The sequence below is a fragment of the Carassius gibelio genome, chromosome B23 (genome assembly GCF_023724105.1).
Source record: "Carassius gibelio isolate Cgi1373 ecotype wild population from Czech Republic chromosome B23, carGib1.2-hapl.c, whole genome shotgun sequence".
Classification (NCBI taxonomy): Eukaryota; Metazoa; Chordata; class Actinopteri; order Cypriniformes; family Cyprinidae; genus Carassius; species Carassius gibelio.
The window spans coordinates 5,736,536-5,754,103 of NC_068418.1; the positions used below are offsets into that span (position 1 = coordinate 5,736,536).

A 17,568-nucleotide genomic window follows, 5' to 3' on the forward strand; every position below is an offset into this window, starting at 1 on the left:
CATCAAAACCCTCCCTCTTTAATTAATAAAAATCATTTCAGTTTCAAATTCCAGAACTGCTCATCTTTATTTAATACAGGGGGGTGGGGGTCATAATTTGATTACAGGATACTCACAGTGACTCATCTGTAAACAGCAAGCATGGGGGAATTAGTCATGCTATTTGCATGCTATATAAGTGGAATGGTTTTGCATTTAAAAGATGTCTCAACAGACCAAATGGCCAATTGTGAAAGCACAGGTCAGTGAAATGTGCCAGAGGCTGTGCTTTTACTCCAATTTACAACACAATATGCATATTGACCAAAGCAGGGTGCAGCATCACACCTAGCTTTCTTTGTGTTGTAAATGTAGCAAAAGACCAGCCTTTCACAAGTCACAGGACTTTATCTCTTTACATACATGCAGTGGTGTTTGCTATATCAGAACAGTTATTTTTGATAGTAATTGAATTGATAGTCTCATGGGAAACTTGGAAGTATTTTTTATATATATATATACAAAGCTTTTTCTTTTTATTGTGTAAATCTTCAAAATTAAAATGTTTTATACTTAAAAAAAAAAAAAAAAACATCTTCCTGCTGTTAACGTGTACATTTTGTGTGTGGTTCTAAAATAGCGCTAAAAATAAAGAGGGTAACAATACATTTTAAACCAATCTTTATAAAAAAAAAAAAAAAAAAAAAAAAAAGCGGCGTCGGTAACAACAAAACCATGTAATGAAAAGCGGTTGGCTGTGCTTGGCGCTTACGCGATAGTGATTGGCAGGACGCTGCCACCGACGCAGCTGACTGGCTAGTTACAATTCAAACGCACGTCCCCCTCCTCGTCTATTTCCGGTGTGGAAGCCCCAGTAAAGTGCCCCTAAACTCCCGAAGAAGAGCGTTGTTTCATTCATTCGCAGCTCACAGACCGCGCAGCTTCACACGCTTCGGACGCCTTCCCGACCGATCCTTTTAAAAGGGTACGTGTTAAATCGCTCTCATTTATTCCAAAGCTAGTTCTAGTAACTAATTTTCAATCCCTGCAAGATCAAAAGTAGAAAAACAGAAATAGGATTTGTTTGTATTCGTGCACAGTTGAACAATATTAACGAACACTAAACATATTGGCGGGCTCGTGTGGCGCGTTCTTCGCTGTTACTTACGCAAAGTTATAGTAAATTAACGCAGTCCACTGCCTTTTCGAAGAAACTTAGTTTTTATATAACTTACAGCAAACATCGCAATTCTTTTTAATATTCAACTTTTGGGGGTTTCGAAACAAAGGCTTAACATTCTTTTTTTTAAACAATTAAAACGAAGTTTTGCACAAAGCAATAGTATTTCGCTTCGGTTTTGTTTGTTTTTTAATTAATTAAAGCGCTTCTCAGTGTAAACAACAGAATCGTGTGTTCACGCGCTCGGGGATTTAAAAGGGCGCGAATCGCGCGCTGTGTTCGTGTTCCGGTTCGCACTGGAACCGCTGGGGTATCCGTAGAAACCACTCGCCTCTAGCTTTCTCTTTTAAAGCCCCGCCGCAGCACCGCGAACGTCCGACGGATTTCAGATCTGCAATTTTAAGGTATTAAAGTCCAATTGTTCAAACGGACACGCCGCTACTCAAATATTTTCTGCTTGTAGTCGACATTTTGTGGGGGTTTGAATTCGCGCGAGCTCAGGCCCAGCGCGTGTTGTAAACAAACGGGACGCCGGTCGTTCCGCGCGCTCGTTCATTACGTTCCCTGTGACGTTAATTTAAACTTTTTTTTTTTTACCAGACGAGCGTGTACTAATTTAATTAAAGTTGCTGTGAATTTAACCCTGAAATCGTGTTTGTTCATCGATTATCGATTGTGCTCATCTTTGCAGCAGCTTTCCAGTAAAGCAGAATGAGTGATTCTGGCAAGGACACCGTGGCTACTAAAGAGAAAGACGGAGCAGAGAAGAGAGGACGTGGAAGACCACGGAAACACCCACAGGTACTGTATCTGGCTTTCAGTGGGCCGCTGTATTTCACACTGATGAGACCAAAACACTGCCTTTTTTTATTTCAGACTTTAATGTTTGCGTGCGTTTTGTTGTTTTTGAAGTCTTGCACATGGTTTGAGAATCTAAACAATTTTTTAGGGTGTTACTTAATCTCGTAAATCTCTTAACCGATAGGCTATATTAAGATCTTTGTTTTGGTGCATCTTTAACTCAGTTTGCACATGCTGCACATGTGCAGTGGTCATCTGTAGTGGTAGAATGACCAAGGCCTGTAACATGATCTCTAGTAACCCACTTACTGCTTCAGCTGCGCACTGATTGGCCGCTGGGAAATGCCAGCATCTGATTGGATTATTCCGCTGTCAGTCATAGGGCCTCAAGAGTGCATTGGGTTTAAAGTTTCTATTACTCACCCATGTAATCAGAGCCTTTGAGTAGTAATCCATGGCCACCATAATACAAGATGGATAACTTAAGCACCACTGTTTTATGAGATATATATAATGCAATAGCTCCTTACTCTACAAAAGGACAAGTATACTAATAAAGTGCTACAAACATGCATGTGCCATTTGTAAATTTATAGTTGTACACGTTTTAAAAAGGCAGCAAGGTAATAGCTCTAGCAGATTTTCAGTTTGTGTGTTTGTAAGTGGTTAAATTCAGAGATTGGTACGATGCAACTGCTTTAGTTAGATTTTTTTTTCATTAACGTAGTTTTTTTCTTCATCCAAATCTCCCTTTTTTCAGGCTCTTGTGTTGTGTAGTTGTAAGATTGTCAAATCACTGAAAGACTATGAGTGTTATCAATTTTGCTGTTCTTTCTCACTCTTCTCTGTAAATCAAATGACGTAGATTTTATTCTGCATTGACGTAAACTTGGTTTCCTGGCCTTGAAGACAGAAGCAGACTTGATATGCATGGTTATCTCTGCAGTTGGCTTACACACAACATTTGCATATGTCTGACAGAAAGTATTTTTTACACTGACCCTGAGCAGTTAATGGTATAACACCTGTGGTGGTCTGCAGTGTATTCTGTTCTCTGTTGGCAACCAATGACTGCATGCCACCTGTTGGTCTTAAAGTAGCAACCAGTTGTTAACTATGAACAGCAGATGCTTTATAAGTTTGTACGAGTTGTATGTGGGTAACCCACAGTTGACTCAAGTGTGTATTTGTTTCTGATTACTTCTCAATATTCTAGCAGCAGGAGGCCAGTGGATCTCCCACACCGAAAAGACCTAGAGGAAGACCAAAGGGCAGCAAGAACAAGCCCAGCTCCACTGCATCTCGGGGCAAAGTGAGTAGAAATGTCTCGGTGGTTTTGTGCACAGCTACCTCCTGTACAATATTACCATCAAAGACAAACCTGCATCTGTCTTCCGGCCCTGAGAGTTTGCACGCTAACAATCAAGTTCTTATTGGTGTCTGTGGTTCTGTAAAGAACATTTCCACAGAATTGCTCACAGTTCTATATAGAGGAAGAAGGTTTTTTTTTTTGGTGATCACAAAGTAAAAGATTCGGTCACACTCTATTTTAAGGGGTCCCTAAAACTATTACTTTTATAGTAACAACAAATGATGCTTAATTACATGCAAGTAACCCTAAGCCAAGACCTTATCCTCACCCTAACCATCCAGTTAATACATGTAGTAAATTAGGACTAAAATGTGTTCCACTGTGACAAGGACACCTTAAAATAAAGTGTAACCAAAGATTCTTCCAAGAACTGTTCAGTGAAATGTTCTTTTGGAACCTATGGAATCTCTGTAAATCCCCACTTCTGGAACCTTGAGTTTTAAGTGTAGTTCTGCCCAATTAGCTTTTTTGCTTAAATGTAAACATTGTTTCCAGTCAATTTCTTGGCTCCTCATTATTATATTTTTAAATGTTTGACCCGAACAGTCTTGTTTTTGTTAGAGCGTGCAGATAATAACAGTTGCTGTATTCCGGTTGAATCTTTTGACTTCCTGCTGGTTTCCTGTGGCATAGCAGGCACTGTGCATTGCAGGTGCACGGGCAGCAGTGCAGTCTCTGAGATAATAACCCCGCCCCTTCCCCTCCATCTATTGTTATGACCACAGCTGACCCACTAGCCCATCCCCCCGTGTGACGCCGCCTCTGCCTTTGTTTGTGTGTGCATGCGTGTGTTGCCACTTCTCTCGCCCAGCTGTCTCTCAGCTCCGGACCAGGTGGCTGGCGAACTGAAGTGCACTGCATGCTGCTCATGTCCGTTTCCAATATAATGGCCAATGAACTTGCTGCCCCTGGGCCGCCTGCCAGCACGGGCCCAACGGCGCCCTCTGGAGCTCGACTGCAAGCATAGCACGATGTTTATTCTCTTTCTCTTTCAGAAAACAGCAACGGCTTCTGCACCTGCAGGGACGAAACGCAGAGGACGGCCCAAGAAAGCAGTGAGTTTATTTGTCTTCCGTTTTGTGCATTTCATGTGCATTTATAGCGAAAACCACAAGGCTGTACAGGTGTTTGTGTGGTGGGAAGTTGCCACGGGCAACAACAAATATTTGGCTGCTTCTCACGAGGGATTTCTTGTAGTTCTTTTTCTGCCTTTGTTCCTCCTGTAGGTCTTGTTTATAAGAACAGATCTTGAAGCCATTTATTTGGCTGTTAAGTCCGTTTGGCATGTAATCAAGCAGAGCCCAGTGCCGCCCCGTTTCCTCGACAGCTCAGTGTGTAGTCATCAGCCCTGTGTCTCTGTGCTGCATTCCTCTCACATGAGGCACTGTTCTCTGGCTTCGAGTCTCACTGCTAGTTATCTCAGCTATGCTGGAACACTTCCTCCACTTAGTCATTCAGACTCGAACACAGGAGGCTCTGATTTGATTTAGTAGAGTAGATGCTACATGCAAAATATGAATATACTTTGAGACCATTGTTTAATATCTTAAAGGGATAGTTCACCCAAGAATGTAGACTTCTGTCATTACTCACCTTTGATATCACACTGTTTTACCGATGGTGGTAGTTCCCTTGCTGTCTATAGAGGGTCTGAGTGCTCTTGGACTTAACGAATATCTTAATTTGTGTTCCAAGGATGAATGAAGGTCTTGAGGGTGAGTGAGTAATTTTTGGATGAACGATCCCTTTAAGAGGAGTGTTTTCACTTTAAGCTCTTCCACAATTTGTTGAAGGTGGCATCCGTTTCACTGTGCACACACAATTATGTAGAAGAAGACTGCTGTACGTTAACGTTGCACAAATACAATTGATTCCTATAGTCAGGATGGGGCCATATATTTAATAATTGTCAAGAATGACATTGAGGCTGTGAGGGATTGAAGTACACTAGTTGTAGTGTTTAATATACAGATCTCTTTCTGAAAAATTGAGCAAAAACATTTTTGAAAGTTGTCCTAGGACTTATACATTGCTTGCTATTGTAAAAACTGTATCTGTTAAATTCAGCATGGCATCAAACCCAATTTAAAGGTCCATTGCATCCTGTTTTGTTTTTGCATGCCATAATGCAAATATCACTTCCTGGTCTGACCATTTGTGGCTATCTGTCTCTACAGGAGAAGGAGGAGCAGCCATCGAAGTCCTCAGAGGAAGAGGAGGAGGAGGAAGAGGAACAGTAACTAGCAATGCGTGCTACCTCACAATCCAACGTTATTTCTTCCTGTTGACCAGAGCTGGACTGACCCTCCCCACCCCCTCTTCCCCTTACACTAGTGCCACCCTCGTCCTCCAATTCCCCTTTACTCTCTAGCACCCCCTAGTGTCAGGGAGGCTTGCACACTTCATGCGCCTTCTCTGTGTAACACCACTGGAAAAAGACTCAAAATACTGTATGTCCATTCATGGATGCATGCACACGTGTATGTCTCGCACTCAATGGGTAATTGGTCGATAGTGTCTGTCATTATACTGGACAAAGATATGCTCTGATGGCGGCTTGACACAAAGCGATCCGCTAAATACTGAAGTTTTCTTTTCGCAAACAACAGTTTCAGGCTTTGAGAATTCAAGTTTATTTTTACAAGTCTAAATCTAAAATATGGTAGGTTGTGAAATTCATGTCGTTGTGTTCTGGACAAAGGTGAATTGACCTACTCGATGTTTTTACTTGGGTTGTGTGTGTGTGTGGTAACTCGATGTCTCCAGTTATACTTTTTTTAGCTAATCCGTGATTTGAGCTAGAAATGAACTTTTTTTTTTTTTTTGAATGAGCATAATCTAGAGGACTTTTAACTTGTAATCAACATATCATTGAATGCTCTTGTGTGCAAACTTCGACTTTCTTATTTTTTTTTAATGCCCTCCGCCGACTCGCCACCATCATGATTTCACTGTTTCCATCGATTAAATTTACTGGCACGTGAAAACTAAGTAGTCAATTTAAGTCTGTTTTCCGTGTAGTTGGGTTTCCTGGATGTGCTGAGGAACCATTTGCTCGTCTGGTCTGTTTGAAATGTTTTTGGAGGAAAATTGGTTTTAATTGCGGAAATGTCTAAATATTTCACTACCAACTGATTCTTGCTACATAAAAAAAGGCACCGCAAATGATTAGACCTCAGCAGTGCTTTTAATTGTATCGGCCCCAAATCCGTTAATAACACATGCAAACATTTTAATCTTTTTTTTATTTTTTCTTCTTAACTAGAGAATGTTAATCATTCCATTCGCTCGCCAATTCTGTGAACTACCCCGCCGTGTCACTACTTCTGTCCCATTACAGTCCACTCAGACAACCTGCGCTTGGTGTTTTTTGGGTTTTGGTTTTCTTCTTGGGTTTTTATCGTTTTTATTTTCTCTTTTGACGTGTTAAATTCCATGTCAGGGAACGCTGATCGGTCCAGTGACTGGGTCTCCTCTCAGAACTTAATGCTGCTACAAACATGGTTATTAAACCCGGAATACTGCAACCAGGTCAGTTCTACTCTGGACTTGACCGTCACGTTCATACCTCACTTTACAACAGCCTATGACGGATTACTCTGCTCTCTTCTGACGATGTTCAACTGGTCTCAGTGCAGCCTTTGGCAAGCGTGTTTGTTTCTGATCCATTTACAGCTGTCTCTGGTGTGGCTTTTTGTTGCATTTTCAGTTTGTTTAAAACTGTTTTTGCTTTCAGCAGTGTGCATCAATGAACAGAAACTTTATTATTTTCTTTATATACATTTAGACAAACCACAGGAATGACTGCATTGAGTCAGATAGATGCACAACGTGTTCACAGACTGTGGTAGAGGTATAGGTTTGTGTGTTTTTAGTTTATTTTTCTATACATATTTGTGTGGTGCACTGAATTGACTTTGATTTATTTCATGGACAAAATGATTTAGTGTGGCACCTGAAGGTTAGGGCTTTTTCCCCCTCTCTTTGTAATAAACTACATCCTGCTAGTTGCTTAGCTCTGAGCCCCCATTTGGTAGATCATGATGGTACTATGGCTGTTTGACGCAGTGGTTTTTAACATGCCCCTCCATATACTGATGTCTTGTTTTCATGTGCCCGTGCACAACTGGTTTGGGATCAGTCTTTGCAATGTATACACTCTGCATTTTCTATTGTGGACTGCAGGAATTTATATTCAAAATGTTAATAAAGTTTAGAATTCGTACATTTCTTTGTTTGAATGTATTTTTTCCTTTTTAAGAATTAGTTTTTTTTTTTTTTTTTTAACACCTAATTCCCCGTTGTAAAAAATCCTGTGTCTAGAAAAAAATTGCATCACATCTTCCTAAACCTTTCATTTCCAAATAGCAATAATGACTTTTGTTTTTTGCTTTATTTCCATTTTTTTCCTTGACCACAGACATCTCGGCTTGGTCCAAAATCTCCATCTGTATGGACTCTTCACAGTTTCATACATTTTTGGCCGAACTACTGATTTAATGAGATGATACCAAATGCTGGTTTGAAAATGGTTGCAGCTGATATTATGCTATAAATATGGTGAATACTACATAGTTAAACACATTTACTGAGGATTACTTTACCGTTTATGATTTAAATGTCTGTGTTATTGGCATTACAATACACATAATCAGGACGCCAGCTTCTTTTGGCTGTTAATAAAGCCTGTAAACAGAGAGAAAGCAGTTGAAGGTGTCCTTACAGGGATGAGTTCAATGACTGCAGAGGTCCTACAGAGAGAAGTCTGTTGTTTTCACTGGAAGATCCAGTTATGAGATTTTGATACTGAAATGATGTCCAAAAAATGTACTTCACTGCATGTTGTTACTCTTCTCCTTATTTATTTACACATTCACCAATGGCTTACTGTAAAATAAGGATGGATACATTTTTCACAACGACATCTATAACATACATTTAGGAAACAATATCCAGGGTGAATTTTGATTTCAGGCTGGCTTTAAAGGGATAGTTCACCCAGAAATGAAAATGGTGTCATCATTTACCATAATCTCTAAACTTGTAACTGTTTTCTTATGTGGAACATAAGAGATTTCACAAAAATGTCCCGGTTTTTTCTTCTTCTGTATCATTAAATTCACTTGCTTCCAGTGTTTCTTACATAACGGTTTTGAACAACATGAGAGTTAATGATGTGGTGTCTGTTTAACCCTTTAGTTTCTCATGAGGACATTCCCAGTGCATTCAGGAAACGTCAAGGAGAGTCACCTGACAAACTAGTTTACATGGAGAATGAGAAATAAAAGAGCACTTGAGATCACATTCATGCACGCTCCGGAAAACAAACAGCTCTCGCGAGGATTTCATCAGCAGAATACACACAGCTAAAATAAATAAAAAACTGTAACAGTGGCGTATTGACATCTTTCTTCAGTCTTGCTATTCAGACTGCTTCAGCTGGACCATATTTGTGAGAAGAGACCTGAGGTGAACAATACGATCCCATCACTTCCTGTCCCTAAAGCTCTTCCAGACTTAACGCTTCAAACAGAGGAAAAAAACAGTATCTTATTGCTCAAAAATGTCTATCTTGGGAATCTGCAGTACAGGAGGACGAGACAGTGTTGAGTTATTGACCAGGTTCACAGATGATGTGCAGAATCACCAGAAGCTGATTTTCATGCATCAGGATCCTTCGAGAGCAGGGGTCTGCGCTGCTGATAGGTCCTCATCCAACCCTGGACCGCCTGCAAATGCACAAACGAAATGTTTCTCATATTTTGACGAGGTTTATTACAATGCTGAACAGGTTTTCCACACAGGCTCGTTACTGGTTGTAAATGTGTGGGTATGTGTGTAAATCCACTCGTGGTTTGTTGTCATAGGTCTGGAACATATTAAATGTACATTTCTTAACCTTAAAAATGCCAAAACCATAAAGAGACATCAGGAAATTAATTTATAGCTATTTCCCATCTTATTGAGAATCAAATACCGTATTTTCTGCACCATAAGGAGAACCTGATTATAAGGCGCAGTCTCAATTACGGGGTCTATTTCTGTATTTAACCCATACATAAAGCACACCAGATTAACAGGTGCACAGTCTGATTTTTTTTTTTTTGAGAAAATTTAAGGCTCTTAGATCCGCCTTATAGTGCGTGTTTGTTTCCCCAAGGATACGTCAGAGAGATTTACGCTTCTCCCCACAGCTTCTCAAATGTTTGTATCTGCATTTTAGGGTTAAAAAATACTTTTCAAACCAAAATTACAGATAATACGGTCTTGTCTTAATGCCACGTAGCACGTTTAAAGTTCTCTGAGGCACTAAAAAAAAGGACATGAATATTTAATGATGCAAGTTTGGGTCAGTTTCCCATTGGTTTGCTGTTGCTAAGCAACTTGCTGTAAAACACTGCACTGTCATTTGCAATTCAGATAAGAAAAGACTTTCTACAGCTGAGAAATTTACTAAATGAATCCTGAAATGGATATAATATTAATCATTATCATACTTAAAAAATTCTCATGCATTCAGGAATTTGACTCGAGGATATCTGTAACAGTGACAAAAATCAGTCACATGACCAGATATCAGATACATATGTTTACAACTGATTAAGATTAAAAATATGTCCCAGGGTTAATGAGTGTTTGCTGTTTACTTGAAGGGAAAAACAGAAGTGCATGGGACATTATCACTGTTGTTCAAAACCAGGATTTTACTTCAGCATTTTTCATTTCATAACAGGATGGATTACCTTTGTGTCTTCCTCTTTCCAAAGGATTTCCTGTTCTGCCTCGTTCAGCTCTTCGGTCGGGTCGTAAGTGTAAACTGGAAGCAGCTGATGCCGCAGTCTATCAATCCTAAAAGTGCACAGGAAAGAAAATGTCCCTGTATTAATTCCCTTCATCATCCATTACATTATAGTGTGAAAAAACAGAGGGCACCTCTTAAGTGTTTCAAAGAAGAAAAGAAACATTATTAAACACAGTAATATACAATTCTCAAGCGTTTTCTAATCATTTATTTCTGAGAATTTCCAGCATCATAAATCCAGTCTTCAGTGTCACATGATCCTTCAGAAATAATAATATACTGATTTACTGCTCAAGAAACATTTCAAATTATAATCAACATTAATGCCAACAACAACAATAATAATAGCTATTATTATTATTTTGTGGAAATCATGATACACTACCATTCAATAGTTTGAGGTAAGTATAAGATTCAAAGAAAAAAATATATATATTTTGTTCATTTTTAATTCAAATAAATGAATACTTTTATCCAGCAAAGATGCATTAAATTGATCAGAAGTGACAGAAAAGACATTCATAATGTTACAAAACATTTACATTTAAAATAAACGCTGTTTTTTAACTTTCAATTCATCAAAGAATTAGTCACTGTTTCCACAAAGCAGCAAAAACTGTTTCAACATTGATAATAATAATAATAAGCATATATCAATACATTTCGTAATAAAAATGACTTTGGAATAATCACGTGACACTGAAGAAGTAACAATGCTGAATATTCAGCTTCGATCACAGCAATCAATTACAATTTACACTATATTCAAATTAGAAATCTTTTAAATTGTAATATTATTACATTTTTACTACAGCTCTGATCAAATAAATGAAGGCTTGTTGTGCAAAAGAGATTTATTTCCAAAAAACTGTAAATATTCCAAACATCTGATTTCTTTTAAAGAGTGCTGGAGTATGTTTATTTACCTCCGCTTCCTCCTTATGTACATCACCTATAAAACAAGAAGTCTCATTAGCATTTCACTATAGTAACATAATGCCTGCAGCACTTATAAACCAGTTACAATGATTCATAATGTCTCTGAGGCTACTTCTGCTGTGAAAGGAGGGGAAAATGCAGCTGACAAATATTTTGCGCACGCAGTCAAGACACATTCATAGAAAAATAAAGGCCTTTTGTCTTCCTGGATGTACTGCTCAATCAAATTACTCCATCATGAGACTTCACATTCTTGCCCAAGTGAGCACACAGACAGACACTGTTAGAAACACCCTGAAGAGACATGCATACTACCTAGTAAACCCCGCTAAAGCATGCTGCCTAGTACACCCCGCTGATGCATGCTGCCTAGTATACCCCGCTGATACATGCTGCCTTGTAAACCCCGCTAATGCATGCTGCCTAGTAAACCCCGCTGATGCATGCTGCCTAGTGAACCCCGCTGATGCATGCTGCCTAGTAAACCCCGCTGATGCATGCTGCCTAGTAACCCTGCTGATGCATGCTGCCTAGTAAACTCGCTGATGCATGCCCACTGATGCATGCTGCATAGTAAATACCGCTGATGCATGCTGCCTAGTAAACCCCGCTGATGCATGCTGCATAGTAAACTCGATGATGCATGCCCACTGATGCATGCTGCATAGTAAATACCGCTGATGCATGCTGCCTAGTAACCCTGCTGATGCATGCTGCATAGTAAACCCCGTTTATGCATGCTGCCTAGTAACCCCGCTGATGCATGCTGCATAGTAAACTCGCTGATGCATGCCCACTGATGCATGCTGCATAGTAAATACCGGTGATGCATGCTGCCTAGTAACCCCGCTGATGCATGCTGCCTAGTAAACCCCGCTGATGGATGCTGCATAGTAAACCCCGCTGATGCATGCTGCATAGTAAACTCGATGATGCATGCCCACTGATGCATGCTGCATAGTAAATACCGCTGAGGCATGCTGCCTAGTAACCCCGCTGATGCATGCTGCATAGTAAACCCCGCTGATGCATGCTGCCTAGTAACCCTGCTGATGCATGATGCAAAGTAAACTCGCTGATGCATGCCCACTGATTCATGCTGCATAGTAAATACCGCTGATGCATGCTGCCTAGTAAACCCCGCTGATGCATGCTGCATAGTAAACTCGATGATGCATGCCCACTGATGCATGCTGCATAGTAAACCCCGCTGATGCATGCTGCCTAGTAAACTCGATGATGCATGCCCACTGATGCATGCTGCATAGTAAATACCGCTGATGCATGCTGCCTAGTAACCCTGCTGATGCATGCTGCATAGTAAACCCCGCTGATGCATGCTGCCTAGTAAACTCGATGATGCATGCCCACTGATGCATGCTGCATAGTAAATACCGCTGATGCATGCTGCCTAGTAACCCTGCTGATGCATGCTGCATAGTAAACCCCGCTGATGCATGCTGCCTAGTAACCCTGCTGATGCATGCTGCATAGTAAACCCCGCTGATGCATGCTGCCTAGTAACCCTGCTGATGCATGCTGCATAGTAAACCCCGCTGATGCATGCTGCATAGTAAACTCGCTGATCAGAGGTGGGTAGTAACGAGTTACATTTACTTCGTTACATTTACTTGAGTAATTTTTCGGGGTAACGAATACTTTTCGGAGTATGTTTAAAGATGGGTACTTTATACTCTTACTTGAGTACATTTTTTGGGAAAAATCTGTACTTTTACTTCGTTACTGTGGGCGACGCCCCTCTTGTTACTTTATCTTAATGCAATAAATGCTTCAGTTTATTCCAAACGCGCCGTCTACTTTTCTCTGGACAATGAGCGATGCCCATTCGCGAATGATTCATTCTTTTGAGTCAACTCTGTTCAAAGGCTTGATCAAACCAATTGGCAAACGAGTGAATTGATTCATGAATCAGTTTGATTGAGTCGTTCAGTTCCATGCTGCACGCGCTGAGCTCTGAAGCGGTTGTAACGTTTAAGAATATTAGCAGCGTTGAAAACGGGGCTATGGAACTGCACTGAATTGAAAGCTAATCTGCAAAGGCTATTATTTGCTTGCGATGGAGATCCTTATTAGATGAACGCGTGTGCTGTCTACTGTTTAACAGGTAATAACTTGGGCTACATTCGATTACAGTACACGATACCACTGTGACATTAGTTTGTTGTACGTGTGTGGCTTATAACAGGTTGAATGCAGCTTCCAAAAGACAAAGAATAGCCGATTAAGATTTTATTAATTTTAATACAATCACACCAGTGCGAGTACGTTCAGCAAGTCATATCATCAGCTGCTAAATTCAGATCTGTGATCGCTTGCTGGCGCTGAGCCAGAGACAGACGCGTTTTTACAGCGCTGCGCATTATAACCAATCACACACGGTTCTGTTGAGCTTTTGAATGCAATGGCCAATCAGAGGTGTTCCGATGAGTCATCACTGAAATGCCGGTGCTTCCTTCACTCGCTCACTTACTGAATACCTCTTTCTGCCGAATTCTCTCGTCAGAAACAACAAAGTGCAGATGTGTGTACGAATCTATAATTAAGATATTGATTTCACAGTGTTAACAGTTTCAGTGATTTTAATGGGAGTTTCTGAGAGTGAATAAAATCTAGACTGTCAGTGAAAATTATGTTTAATGTAAATGTTATTTGCTCTCTTTCTGAACAATGAAAGATTAGTAGCAATATTTATATCACATTAACTTTCAATGTTAAATTCACATTTAAAATAAAGTCAGTCGTATTAAAAATATGTTATGGCATGATACCTATATTTGTTACTTAAATAAACAGACAGGTTTTTATAATAAATTACATTAATTGGATTAAAGGCTGATGAAATATATACATTTATACACACACACATACATTACATACATTTTTTGTCTATATATCTATATAAAAAAAGGCTCCGTATATATGACCCAAAGTAACTAGTAACTAACTACTTGAGTAGATTTTTTATCCGATACTCTTTTACTCTTACTCAAGTAACTATTCAAGACTAGTACTTTTACTTTTACTTGAGTAAATATTTCTAGAATTACTTTTACTTTTACTTGAGTAAAGTTTTTGGGTACTCTACCCACCTCTGTCGCTGATGCATGCCCACTGATGCATGCTGCATAGTAAACCCCGCTGATGCATGCTGCCTAGTAACCCTGCTGATGCATGCTGCATAGTAAACCCCGCTGATGCATGCTGCCTAGTAACCCTGCTGATGCATGCTGCATAGTAAACCCCGCTGATGCATGCTGCCTAGTAACCCCGCTGATGCATGCTGCATAGTAAACTCGCTGATGCATGCCCACTGATGCATGCTGCATAGTAAATACCGCTGATGCATGCTGCCTAGTAACCCCGCTGATGCATGCTGCATAGTAAACTCGCTGATGCATGCCCACTGATGCATGCTGCATAGTAAATACCGCTGATGCATGCTGCCTAGTAACCCCGCTGATGCATGCTGCCTAGTAAACCCCGCTGATGCATGCTGCCTAGTAAACCCCGCTGATGCATGCTGCATAGTAAACCCCGCTGATGCATGCTGTCTAGTAAACCCCGCTGATGCATGCTGCCTAGTGAACCCCGCTGATGCATGCTGCATAGTAAAACCCGCTGATGCATGCTGCATAGTAAAACCCGCTGATTTATGCTACATAGTAAACTCGCTGATGCATGCCCACTGATGCATGCTTTATAGTAAATACCGCTGATGCATGCTGCATAGTATACCCCGCTGATGCATGCTGTCTAGTAAACCCCGCTGATGCATGCTGTCTAGTAAACCCCGCTGATGCATGCTGCCTAGTAAACCCCGCTGATGCATGCTCCCTTGTAAACCCCGCTGATGCATGCTGTCTAGTAAACCCCGCTGATGCATGCTGCCTAGTAAACCCCGCTGATGCATGCTCCCTTGTAAACCCCGCTGATGCATGCTGCCTAGTAAACCCCGCTGATGCATGCTGCCTAGTAAACCCCGCTGATGCATGCTGCCTAGTAAACCCCACTGATGCATGCTGCCTAGTAAACCCCGCTGATGCATGCTGCATAGTAAACCCACTGATGCATGCTGCCTAGTAAACCCCGCTGATGCATGCTGCATAGTAAACCCACTGATGCATGCTGCATAGTAAATACCGCTGATGCATGCTGCCTAGTAAATCCACTGATGTATGCCAGCACATACCACTGCTGCAACGATCCCGAGGGCAGTGATGAGGAAGAAGGGGACCAGCACGTAGCTGACGGCCGCGTCTCCGCTGATGGTGTGAGGGGGCTGTGTGGTGATGTTCATGGTGTAACACACTCAGACCGGGGCTGTGCTCCTGGCATCCGTTCTGCTCATCTTCTGCATGCATGTGACTCCCACATGGTCTCCCTGCCTTCACTAATGACTGTCAGATCCAACAGAACACACTTATTCATGGAAGAGGTCACAGACAGGAATGCTGGAAAACAGCTTGAAAGTGTTAATCATTTTATTTCAGACTTGTCTCAGACTTTATCTATTAGATCTTTTACATTAACTTTTTCTCAGCTACATCGATTATTTACTAGTGCGTATACTTTCTCTATTACAACACCTTTTACCTGCGCCGGATGAATCTCACAAAACAGGTTCAGGTCACATTTCACTTCGAAATTAAGACTGATTGATTGGTTATTGTGGCAATTTCTTTAAAATAAGCCATAATGTTTGGATTTTTATTATTACTATTATTATTTATTTGTAATTTCGTTTACTCTCATTACTGTAATGCAGCAATTTTTGTTTTAATCAAGATTTATTATGATTTAAATCCGCAGTAAAAAAAAAACTAGCATAATATACTATTACAATTGTATTGCAATAACAAGAGTTTTAGCATTTAATGTTATTTTTTTGTAGGCCTGTTATAGTTAAACTACGTGTCTGAGCATATACTGCGTTATTATTTAACGTACCATGTAAATACCACGGTTTAGAAATATTATATTCACAATCATATTATGCTATCGTAAAGCAAAGCAGTGTATTGTCTAAAGCAGCTGACACAACAGGACTGTCATTGCTCATTTAATTCACAAACTTATATTTATATTGCGGAAAGATAACATTTTAACAAACGTCCAGCCAAGGGATAATAATATAAGAGGAAGCGTCTATGTTGCACGTGACTATGCGGGGAAAAAACCCGCATTCAGTGACATTATCTGCTACCATTGTTTACGTTATGTTACATTACTATGGTGAGCAGTAATGATCGCATTAATGTCATCATGATAATTATGAGCACTAATAACACTGCTGTGTCATCACGTGAAAGCATCATGACCAGTCAAACCTCACCGTCGAGCCGTTAAAGAAACCCACCTGATCCAGTCAGAAGAGCCACTTCCCTGTGAGGACACTCCAGAGCCGCTTCTTATAACACAGGTCAGGAGTTTCGTCGGACATTAAAGCTCCACTGTCAGTGTTTACGGAAAAAACGTCCCGCAGTGAAAACGAAACGATGATGGTGGAGCGGAGGAGGAGGAGCTACACCGCTCCCAATGACTGGACGAACAGCAGGGGTCGCTGCATTATCAGATCATGTCATATCAAATCATAATAGCATATCATCATATATCAAATCATATCATACAATATACATACATATCATACTATCTATCTATCTATCTATCTATCTATCTATCTATCTATCTATCTATCTATCTATCTATCTATCTATCTATCTATCTATCTATCTATCTATCTATCTCATAATTAAGCCTGCCCGAGTCTGCTATGGGCCGCTAGGTAGGCGTGACGTAAAAATCGTCATCGGAGAGTGCGCACGGAGGACCGCTCTGAGCCTCCCGTTTTGTGTATGTGTGTGTGTGGCTGTGTCCAAATTCAGGGTCTGCATCCTCCTTAGGATCCTTCCTACCCGGTTGAAGAAGGATGGGTCCTCCGACGACCGCAAAAACCGGAAGTCGGTGTTTGTGAATTTGGACAGCCTACCCTTCTTTCAGTTCCCTCCCTTAACCGTTGCTCATATCCTGTCGCCTAGCAACCGTGACAGCGCCAAGCAAGACGCCGGAGAAGAGCTCATCGTTCTCTCCCCGGAGCTTTATAAACACTTCTGTCTGCTCTTTCGTCCTTAGAAGCGTTAAAACAGCTTCAATCACGAACAAATAAGCTGTGTGTAAGGGGATATTCACACAGGCAGTAAGGAAGAAGCTAGTTTACAAAAGTAAACGTTTTTTTTTTTTTACATATACACGTACACATGTAAAAAAAATGCTTAACGCTAAAACAAAATGCCTAACTAGAAAACCACTGAAAATATATCTTTTTGAAAAGCCAGTTTTTAAAAAACATCGAAAATAATACTCCTCCCCCACTCCGCTACCGCTCGCTTCATCCTGCCGAAAAGAATTATGGGATAGGTAGGACGCGAAAGGATCCATCACACCCATCCTTCGAATTCGGGGAAAAGGAGGACGCAT

The 17,568-nt window shown here is 40.6% G+C and overlaps 2 protein-coding genes across 14 annotated transcripts; one reads left to right on the forward strand and one right to left on the reverse strand.

Annotated features, from left to right (window-relative positions):
* The first annotated feature begins 800 nt into the window (after positions 1-800).
* On the forward strand, positions 801-7,559 carry LOC128011188 (high mobility group protein HMG-I/HMG-Y-like). Of its 11 annotated transcripts, none has more exons than XM_052593348.1 (6): positions 801-964; positions 1,854-1,960; positions 3,180-3,272; positions 4,328-4,387; positions 4,559-4,713; positions 5,510-5,660. In XM_052593348.1, exons 2-6 carry the CDS (start codon positions 1,871-1,873, stop codon positions 5,574-5,576), a joined length of 465 nt encoding a protein of 154 aa, XP_052449308.1. In that variant the 5' UTR covers positions 801-964; positions 1,854-1,870; the 3' UTR covers positions 5,577-5,660. The 11 variants fall into 11 exon arrangements, with proteins under 11 accessions (XP_052449308.1, XP_052449303.1, XP_052449313.1 ...); XM_052593343.1 differs by having other exon boundaries at positions 802-964; positions 3,177-3,272; XM_052593342.1 differs by having other exon boundaries at positions 806-964; positions 1,851-1,960; positions 3,177-3,272.
* Positions 7,560-8,174: 615 nt separating this feature from the next.
* Positions 8,175-16,670, reverse strand: LOC128011189 (small integral membrane protein 29). Of its 3 annotated transcripts, XM_052593356.1 has the most exons (6): positions 16,451-16,670; positions 15,284-15,491; positions 11,061-11,086; positions 10,076-10,181; positions 8,952-9,061; positions 8,175-8,855 (listed from the first exon to the last, which is right to left on the reverse strand). In XM_052593356.1, exons 2-5 carry the CDS (start codon positions 15,389-15,391, stop codon positions 8,993-8,995), a joined length of 309 nt encoding a protein of 102 aa, XP_052449316.1. In that variant the 5' UTR covers positions 15,392-15,491; positions 16,451-16,670; the 3' UTR covers positions 8,175-8,855; positions 8,952-8,992. The 3 variants fall into 3 exon arrangements, with proteins under 3 accessions (XP_052449316.1, XP_052449315.1, XP_052449314.1); XM_052593355.1 differs by having other exon boundaries at positions 8,175-9,061; positions 15,284-15,545; positions 16,451-16,669; XM_052593354.1 differs by having other exon boundaries at positions 8,175-9,061; positions 16,451-16,664.
* Between the last annotated feature and the right edge of the window lie 898 nt (positions 16,671-17,568).

Excerpts from the sequence above, each read along its gene's own strand:
- LOC128011189 (XM_052593356.1), bottom strand. The coding sequence starts at position 15,391 with ATGAACATCACCACACAGCCCCCTCACACCATCAGCGGAGACGCGGCC. Across the intron at positions 10,182-11,060 it reads TACATAAGGAGGAAGCGGAG|GATTGATAGACTGCGGCATC; the intron begins GTAAATAAACAT and ends GTGCACTTTTAG. Across the intron at positions 9,062-10,075 it reads GGAAAGAGGAAGACACAAAG|GCGGTCCAGGGTTGGATGAG; the intron begins GTAATCCATCCT and ends GTGCATTTGCAG.
- LOC128011188 (XM_052593343.1), top strand. The coding sequence starts at position 1,871 with ATGAGTGATTCTGGCAAGGACACCGTGGCTACTAAAGAGAAAGACGGA. Across the intron at positions 1,961-3,176 it reads GACCACGGAAACACCCACAG|CAGCAGGAGGCCAGTGGATC; the intron begins GTACTGTATCTG and ends TCAATATTCTAG. Across the intron at positions 4,714-5,509 it reads CTGCATTCCTCTCACATGAG|GAGAAGGAGGAGCAGCCATC; the intron begins GCACTGTTCTCT and ends CTGTCTCTACAG.